Source organism: Aplidium turbinatum, chromosome 12 (assembly GCF_918807975.1).
Source record: "Aplidium turbinatum chromosome 12, kaAplTurb1.1, whole genome shotgun sequence".
NCBI classification, from domain to species: Eukaryota; Metazoa; Chordata; class Ascidiacea; order Aplousobranchia; family Polyclinidae; genus Aplidium; species Aplidium turbinatum.
Genome location: NC_137483.1, coordinates 22,385,120 through 22,395,314, shown reverse-complemented (window position 1 = coordinate 22,395,314; position 10,195 = coordinate 22,385,120). Strand labels below are relative to the sequence as shown.

The 10,195-nt window shown below is 36.7% G+C and overlaps 1 protein-coding gene across 1 annotated transcript; it reads left to right on the top strand.

Annotated features, from left to right (window-relative positions):
• The first annotated feature begins 8,229 nt into the window (after nt 1-8,229).
• Nucleotides 8,230-9,915, top strand: LOC145780692 (kelch-like protein 25). The gene has a single exon (XM_082592312.1). It carries the CDS (start codon nt 8,230-8,232, stop codon nt 9,913-9,915), a length of 1,686 nt encoding a protein of 561 aa, XP_082448438.1.
• Nucleotides 9,916-10,195: the final 280 nt, after the last annotated feature.

Below are 10,195 nucleotides of genomic sequence, written 5' to 3'. Positions count from 1 at the left end.
ACCAAAGCGCTAACTGTGTTAATAATGATTTTATTAAAACGTTTATTTCAGACCTTGCGATCCATATGAAGCGAAGAAAACAATTCAACAAATTCACTTGCATGCAACGCCAACATGCACTATAAACGACTATTGCTACAATCGCACATAAGCAAATGGTTTCCAATGTTCGCACAATGCATGACTGAGAAGTGATCAGAGATTGCATTAATTTCAATTCCACACTGAGTTTTATCTGTTTGCACTTTGGACCATATTTGATCAATAAAGGTTAATAAATCAAATGTTATTTTGTGTTGTTTCAATTTGCGTTTACTAAAACTTATTTGGGTTGCAGAGGTGTTTGTAAATCGTTGTATCAGGCGATTTTAGGTTGCAAAAAAGCTGAGAAACGCTGGTTGAACCCATTCAACTGTTGACGGAAGAGGACTGGTTCAATCATACAGGAATGGTAATTGGAGTCTTTATTGTACTGCGATGGAAGTTCGAAATTAGACAAAAATTAAGTAGTTACCCATGATCCAAGATGTGACCGTGTTCTGTACATGTAAAGTGTTACCAGGTTTTACTTGGCAATACAAACTCTATTCGAAGTCGCCCATCCCTTTGACATCAAAAAAAATATCGTTAATGTAGTATGATGTGCTTACTAATTATTTATTTTATCATAAGTAGTCTAAGAGGGCGAGAAGCTCTAAAAATAATGCCAAGCTTATGGTACGCCACCCTTTCAAAAAATTATGTATGTCACTGGACACAGCCTATTGTAGCCTACTACAGATATTTCGCTATTCGTTTGTTTTTGCTATTGCTTGGAAACAATAAAACGATGACAAAAGGTAGCTTGTGGCTCAAAGAAAAACGATTAAGCTTTCTTTGTCTTATACAACGCATAATGTAATACAAAGTAATGGAATAAACACTCGTTGACAACGCTTAGAGCGTCGAAGTTTGGTCTTGCAATAATTGAAAGCTGCAGAATAACAATAATTTCACAAGTTTTTGACGTCAGAACGAGTGACGACAGTGTTCTTTCAATTCTTATCATATCATTTTATTTTTCTCATTAAACAGTCCACAAAGTTCAACGAAAAAGATAGCAGAGCTACTTGAATAACAAGCAGGAATGGTGACAAAACATATAATTTCCAGGAGCAAGTAGCCTACAGTATCTCACTGATACTCGGTTGAATAAATAATCAGTTTTGAAATATGTTCTGCTGTTTCTGGTTTTAAACTTATTTTGTAGTTTTTCTTTGCATAAAAGGTTAATGCGCTACAGAATTTTTGTGCAACAAAAATTTAGCCAACATTTAGCCTGCATTTGTGCAACAAAAATTGGTCACGAAAGAAGAAATGTTGAGAGCCACCGGTCTAGACAAGGTTATGGTTGTCAAATTTGTCAAAGAAATGTTTGCCAACTTCACTATGGAGAAATTGAGCGGCTGACGTGAATGAGTGTCTTGATTCCAGTGGACAGGAATGCTCGTTTAAAAGAGCATAAGACATAAGTAGTCTAAGCCTTTATGTGGGAAAGATGATTTGGTTCTAGCATTTGTCAACCATAGAATAGAGTGTTTTTTTCGCTACAAAACTTATTTACGAAACAAGGATGGCGAAAGTAAAACAGTTGCAATCGATTCACCAACAGATACTACGAGCAATTTTCGTTACGCAACACCATACTTGTCGGATGATACAAAAAAAGTGGGAAATATTGTAGATCAAAATTCATGGGAATTTTTCTTGTTTCATAATGAGTAGGGTGGGTCGTTTTTGACTTTTTTCGAAATTCAAAAACAGCTAGTCATAAAAAGTGGCACATGCATGAAAAAATTACGTGTGCAAAATTTCATCAGTTTGGGGGTGCATCTTCTGCCCCCGCAGGGGGGTCAAACTTTAAATTTAAAAAAAAAAAAAGGCGAAATTTCACTTTCCGTTTTAACATAATTTAGTTTTATAATTTTTCTACTGGCTAGGTATAAATTGTAAGTGGGATGTACCCAGAACTTTCCTATGTAAAGGCATGTTCGAAGCTAGGGATGGTAGAAGTAGGGGATTGCTCACTCAAAAAGAAGGTGGACAACTGGAGGGTCATAGTGTTATGACAAAATCTGGTGCAACTACAGCTTGAGGTCTACCGCCATATGTCGCATACCCAGGTGCAGCGTGTTTGACCTGTCTACGAGTGTACAAAGTGTGTATTGCCAAAATAAACGTATGAAAATATGTGATATCATGCTTATGTAATGCTGTACTAGTTATAATAATGCAGCAATAGATTTCACGCTACAATAGTAACAGTAGTTAACCTCACACTGCTGTAGCAAGGTTCTGTCGATGTTCTAGCATCCTAAACATCGCGCAAAATATAGCATTTCATTTGTTAAAAATGAATTGCTCTGCAAATTTATGCACATGATAGGCCTACTTTCCAATTGAGTTGTAAACCTCATTTTTTTCTCGCTCTTCTCACTTTGCTTTTATCTATGACTGATTGACAACTCCCGCATCTTGTAGAAATGATGAAGCAATAAGTGCTGCAGACCTATCTGAAATACCAGTACGATCGCATGATTCAGCAAATACTACTAAACTGGAAGTAACCTTGCTTTTTCTGGGGTTTTCCGAAGCAAAGCTGGGTTGATAATCAAAATCTTCGCAGCGTTCTTTATTGGATGACAAAGTTTCTGAGCTTGAATAAGAAGTTAAAGGTGTTTTAACCAAAGCGCTACTTGTGCCTGCTCCTGGGTCTTCACATAAAGAACGGAATTGTTCTGATCTTGCGAGTCTCCTCGGAAAACGTTTAAAATTAGATTGTGGCCGATTTATCATGTTTATCAATTACCATTATGCGAGTTGTTTTTTGATCAAAAAGAAACTGTTGTTCTGTAACAGGAACACGATTTTCCTGTGAGCAAGTACATTGCAGAAAATTGGAACACTTTCATTTGGTCCAAATTTTACTGAAATTTAGACACACCTCTAGAATTTGACTTCAAAAAGTTATTCATTTTTTTTGTAACTCTTTATCATAAATATGTACTGATGTTCGTACCTCATTCATATCATCCTGCAAAGTTAATGGACAGAACATAAATGAGCGTACAGCGTTAACACCATCTCGCCCTTTTGCGACAAGTTTGTTTATTGAGCAATGACAAAATAGCATTTCAAATTGGTGAAAATTCAGCATTTTGGTCGTCGATGCGGGGGCAGTAAACCTTAAGCTTCGAACATGCCTTTATATAGGAAAGTTCTGGGTACATCCCACTTACAATTTATAACTAGCCAGTAGAAAAATTACAAAAAAAAATTATGTTAACCCTTTGCTTTTCAACGTTTTTTGGAAGTTAACTGCTCAAGGGGGGGTCGTTTTTGGATCAAATTCAATCAGCTGTTACGTGTTATCCGCTGGTGCTATTTCAACAGAAGTTGCACTGGTGTGAAAAAAAATCATTTGTCTATAAGTTTGAAAAGTCATTGTTTTAAAATTTTATATGTTAAACTTGATATTTCAATTTTTGCAAAGGTACCCAAAAACGACAATTTTGATTTCTCTTGCCGCAATTTAATTACCGTGCTAATCCGATTTCATGCAAAGTTCTGAAAAACAATGAGCTCGATCGAAGGCACGAAGTGTGTGTGCGGTGTGCCGAATCATTGCATTGATAAACATTTACGACTTGCGAGCAAATCTTATTGTAAGCTACTCACTGATTCTAAAATAGTTACAATCAGAGTAATAGTGTTACACGAATTTGAAAAAAACAAAACTGCGTTTGTTGTTTTATATTTTTGTCCTAAACTAATGCTTTCCGAAACTCATGGCCAGCTTCTAGTTTTATGGAACCAAACTTCTCATAAGTAACACCTTAGCCTACTTGAATAGCTGTTTACATCTTCGTTGTGGTCTATAATTGAGTTTGTAGTATGAATATTTTTAGTAGAGAGAAGACAATTGAACAAGTTGTTGAAATTATCTGAAATTTCTAAGTTCAAATTAGGTGTTTTTGAAATTGTGGATTTGTGTCAAGTCGCATCACAAATATCATGCAGGCAACATCATAAGTCATTTCGCTTACGGGTGTTTATAAACATGACTCATAAATTACATCCACAAACAATACAGCATTTACATCAACAAAGCTAAGTTCGAAGCTCACTTTTTATTGAAGATTGTGTCAATCAATTTGAAAATACATTTTTAGTCTGCCAGCGTCGAAACAATGCAACAGCGAATTGAGGAACATGCGTAAACAAAGGAAACGTGAAATAACCCACAGTCAGCAAAGCTACATAAATTTAACGTTTACAAATGTTGAATCAATGTAAAAGGACTGGATTGCTGACTGGGTCGTCATTGTTTGAAACACAAAAAATACGCGTAAAGGCGACAACATCAGCAAGGCAGCGATTATGTTTCTGGCCAAAAAAAAAATTAACTTTTCACTTCAAAGATAAAAATGATTCTAACGAAGCTTCAAAGTTTGTCATAAAAAATATTGCAGAGATACAATAAACATAATCATTTTGTGCCAGATTGTGAGAAGACTTCTTAGATTCTTTCCAAACATTTGCAGAATTGCAAATTATTTTCTATAACTTTATATTGCCAAAAAATGGCTTCTTTGTTGATTCAACGTGGCTACAATTCTATAAAAAATTCTTAGGCCTACTACATTGAAGTAATGAAATTTTTTTTTTGTGATTTTGCTGATGACGTTTTACAATATCCGAGAAGTAAAAAATAATAATGATGAATTATTTTACAAAACCGTGGTTTGCAAGCGCTTCACAAAAAATTGTTGGGGGAAAATTTACCATTAGACGTAAAACGTATGTAAAAGAAAATTGTCGGTTTAAGTATTTATAATGTTTATTGCGCTGTTTGAATTATAAACTGCCTGTATTGTCTACCTTTGTGGTTGCCGGCCAGCTTAGAGCAGCATGCAAACTACGCGTTTATGGTATTTGCATCGTGTTATGATTCTCGAAAATTTCCCACAAGGTCTTTATTTTTATCGTGATATTTTTGTGCCTTTTCTGTCCTAAACTTGAAGTCATTGTGCAGCACAATCCACATCGGTTTTTAGACTCAGTCTTCATTGAAAATCTTTTGTGTGGTGCATCATTTCAAGTAATGTCTTCCCCTAAGCTGTTACACAAACCGCCCAGAACCAGGTTGATTATTATGTATCTTAGAGCCGTTGAGAGCCCGTTATTGTATGTGTGGAATTATTACTGTAGATGTCTGACTAAATTCATGCCAAAGTCGAGCAAATTCTGCTTTCGGGATCCTTGTCGTTATTTACGGTATTTTTTGTTAATAAGTTTAGGCAGCATTTTTCAAAGATAAATGAAGACATCGGTATTGTTCGTCACTTAGATTTAGTTTTCTCAGCATTGTTTATTCATTCTTTGATCCATTAGTTTATCACACTTTTGGTATAATAGGATCGTTTATAAATGGCGGGTCTTCACAATAGCCGGCCTTTTATACATTGGGGCAACGTATTCAGATGTTGAATCAATGATGAAAAAAGCTGATTTGTTGTTTGTCTTATGTGACGCCTAGCTTTATGCCTCTTCTACATTACAAAATATTTTGTAATGTAGATGAGGCATTATCATCTTTATTTTGCGCTCTTTGGAACAACACACAGTGCGCTGTGAAACAAAAATGCAGGACATAACAACAAGTAGGCGACATAAAGCAGGGAAGGGACGCCATCAAGTTAGCTGCTACGTGTAAATGGAGCCTATCTCATAATTTTGAGTGTATCTCACAATTATTGTTTGCAAAAACGCTATTTCTCCGGCTTCTTCCAAAAGCATTTGCAGTGATACATTTCCTCAATTGCAAGTTTTGTCAATGAGAGCATTTCCATAGAACGTTTATTTCGAAACCAGGTTTTCGTGCATTTACCCAAGAGAAGATTTCTTATTGTAACGTTTTTTATTCGTCAATGAATATTATCTGCTTGAAACAACTGTTTTGAATAGTTTGTGGCCTACATAGCCTACTATTTTGATCGTGGATTGCTATTCTTCTTTGTAGAGCTGATAACGCAAAAAACGTTTGCTATTATTGTTTCTAATTAACAGCTTTGTGATCACTGGCTTTTCTTTTGTAGCATAAGAAATAACGCGCTTTGTTTTTTTGAGGTCAAACTAAACAAAGGAAAACAAGAGGATGTTTCTCTCTGCTCGCGCATATCGATGCACGAAGCAATTATGAGCTTATGGCTTGTTATCGCAATGTAATCCATTTCACGCTTTGCTGGAAGTGAGCTAGAAATAGCAAAACTTCACCAAAATCTTGAATTTACAAGAAAACTACACAACTTGTAGCATCAAATTTAATATCATCAGATCTGCCTGGCAATTTTAGGAAGAGTCAAGAAAAACCAAGTGCATGGCGTTACTGTGCTTCAAATAAATCAAAGGAAATATGAGGGGGGGGGCTGGCCTCATCTGGCCTCTCTTTGAGACGCAAAGTGTTAAAACGGAAAGTGAAATTTCGTCTTTTTTTTCAAAAAATTGAAAGTTTGACCCCCCTGCGGGGGCAGAAGATGCACTCCCAAACTGATGAAATTTTGCATACGTAATTTTTTTCATGCATGTGCCACTTTTTATGACTAGCCGTTTTTAAATTTCGCAAAAAGTCAAAAACGGCTCACCCTAATAATGAGTCAGATTCTTTAAAGTTTATAACAGGTTGTAAAAGCCATGTCCGCCCGGATAGCTCAGTTGGTTAGCGCGTGACTTTTTGAATGAAGAAGCTTTAAGATCAAGCGGCGCTGGTTCAACTCTTGTGGTGTGAGCTTGAGGTAGGCACGTTGAGGATTGCTTTCCATTGAGTGGCATCCAATAGATGGATTAATTCTCCGGCCACAACACTTCAATAATCGGAAACTTCACTCTGTCAATCTCGGTAACAGGGCCTGCGTCAGTGGTTCAAAGCCTCTACAAGTATGCGAAATTTCCAGGACTAAGCTCTCAAAGAAGCTTTTTCCAGTGTGTTGACTGTTGATAGCCTACTAACAGGTTTGAGCTATACAGTACTTTGTACTTTCTTATGTGTACTAAGCCATTTTTACTACGCAAGCTACCTTATGTACTTAGCTCTTGCCAGTTATGTAGCTTATTTTGGCTGTTTGGCAGTGTCGTACGCGTTAATAAAATAAATTGACGCCGTCAGCGCCAATTGCCTAAAAACTTTACGGCGTAAGGTACCATGTCAGCTCAGAAATTGACGGCGTCAGCGTTAATTTCTAGCGCTGTTTTAGCTAGAGCCTCACAAAACAGAAGTATTTCAACCAAGTTTAGGCTAACAATAGCTATAAATAAAGAGCAGGTTTGATGTTTTGAGACTGTATTGTAATTGGCTGCTAAGCCAATTAGTTATTTCCTTGTAGAAACACAAGCATTTCAAAACGTTTGTCTGACAATCTGCTGCGTTTGGAATGCATAATGTCCTTTCCAAGTGAAAACTGCGTTCCACAGCAGCGCTGGATGGTATTGGTGTGTTGTATTTCAAAAACAAGCCTTGAAAACGTTTACCATATTCAGAAAGGTGTCACTGTTCCAAGAGTGTTGTGATGGTGTAGCATATCTAAATTTTTTAACGAGGTCCACTGCACCAACATCGCTCTTTCCAGAGGCATAGAGCTCTTGAAATAAAGCATCTTCAACCTCCGACATTCATTGATTTTTCGCTTTCTCTTTCTGATCCCTCGTTCTCGATACTGCTCACGATATGAGTGATCATCATTTGGCGAACTTCTTCCGCTTGTATTCCAGGTAGCCATTCCAACCAATGCGAAAGCGGGTAATTCGGATGAGTCGCGCTGGCCAGAATACATTGTGAAACTCTCATTGTGAAACGAGATTTTCCATGAAAATAAAAAATGACGCATAGCGCGTGACGCTTAAAATCGGCAAAATATTTGACGGTGATATCACTTCCGTCAACTAAAAAATAAACTGAAGGCGCTAGCCTCAGCGTCAACAAAAGTTGACGCCGTCAAATGACGCCGTAAAATTGACGGCGTCAACGTACAACACTGCTCTTTGGATAGTATGTTTTTTCCTTTAGGACACAATAGCCACAAAAAATAAATGATATGATATTGTATTTATTTCAGTTTTGGTAAATCAAAGTGTAACTGCTTATTCCACTGCTACGCAGAAAGTGTTAAGATTCTCACATCTGTTGAAACATCAATGGAGTTTTCTGTTAACGGTCGACTGGAAGTTGAAGAAGTTGAACACACAAGTTGTGAAACAGTATGTGTGCTTGACTATGCAAACACAAAGAGACTTTCAGGATCTTTTAATGATGTACAAGTTTGTTCAAGAAACGTAGCTCTGCCAGCTAATAAAATGGTGTTATCTTGTTTCTCACTATTCTTTGAGAAACTTTTCACTGCAGAAATGAAAGAAAAATATCAAGATTCAGTTTCTATTGATTGTATTGATGGAGATATATTACAGCAGATAATAGATTTTATGTATACTGGAAAAATCTGCGTGAACACTGACAATGTGTGTAAGTTACTTGGTGGTGCAGATTACCTGCAGGTTAACGAACTGAAAGAAATATGTTTTAACTTCTTGGAAAGTGGAGTTACTCCTGACAATTGCTTTCTTATTTTGAAGATAGCTTTGGTGTATCAAAGTGATGATCTTATGGATGCTGCTGAAGTTATGATTGGAGAACGTTTTGATGAAGTGGCAAGAAGTGATGATTTCATGAACTTATCAAAAGAAGAATTGATTGATTTGTTATCAGAGCAAGATCGAAAAATAGTACAAGAAATATCTTTTTACAATGCTGCAATTGGATGGATCAAACATGACTTAGAAAATCGCACTGCTAATTTGTTTGCTCTTCTGCAAGAAATAAAACTTCATCGACTTTCCACAGATTGTTTAAATGACGTTGTTGTCAAAGAAGATTTAATAACAAATAATCTTTCATGCTCGAAATTGTTAAATCAGGCATTTGCGCAGCACACAAAACAATTGAAAATAAAAGCAACTGGTTCCAGAATACTATGTTTGGTCAATACAGATAGGTCAACAAAAGTAAAGGAAGTTTTTAACTGCTTAAGCGAACCCTTTGAAAACTATCCTGATTTACCATTGAAATATAATGAAGGTTGTTGTGTCAACTTGAACAATGTTTTGTATTTCATTGGTGGAGTAAATGCAAAAAGTAAAGAAACTAGCAACTTCGTTTGGAAGATGAATTTGAAACAAACCAGGCTGGAATGGGTTCTGTTTGATTCTCTGACGTATCAGCGTGAAGGTGCCGGTGCCACTGCTTTTAATGACTGTCTCGTGATTTATGGAGGTTGCAATGGTCGGCAAACCCTTCATTCTGGAGAATACTATTCAGTAATTATGAAAATGTGGGAAGATATGCCTCAGATGAATCAAAGTAGAGCTTGGCATTCATTAGTGACTTGTGATGATCGCTTGTATGCCATTGGTGGATCCAGGGCAAACGAAGTTAAAGATTCTTGTGAGTGTTTCGAAGCAGGTTGTGATTATAGGGAAGACATTGCATCAATGCTCACACCAAGAAGAAAAATGGCTGCCGTGAGCTACAGTGGATTCATTTACGTGATGGGAGGAACATCTGGATTTGACTGTAAAACAAGACTTAACAGTGCTGAAAAATATGATGTTGATTGCAATATATGGAGCTCAATCAGTGATATGACATTTGATAGAGCAGGTTGTGCTGCTTGCGTGTTACAAGGAAAGATATACGTTGTTGGAGGAATTGATCAAAATGATCAAGTCGTTTCTGAGATTGAATGCTATGACTTGGATTTAGATGAATGGAATGTTGTCGGAAGAGTTGATGGGATTACGTGTTATCATTCACTTGTTGTTGTTTGAGATTCGGAAAATCGAATTCAATGAAATAGCCGCATGTTTATAGAAATTTACCACCATGACTTATTTGACTATAGGAATGTCAACATGTACAACTCCAGTCTGAAATATTAAATAGGTAGACTCTCAACACTAGTGGCGCATGCAAAGACCTAATTAAGACAAGCTGCTGTATATACAATACTGTACAATGTGCGTGCATTGTAACAGCCTGTTTGGACCGAGTGGGATCTTGTCAGCACAGCGTAGTTAATTCCCAGAAGACAAGCAAACAATTTGTTTG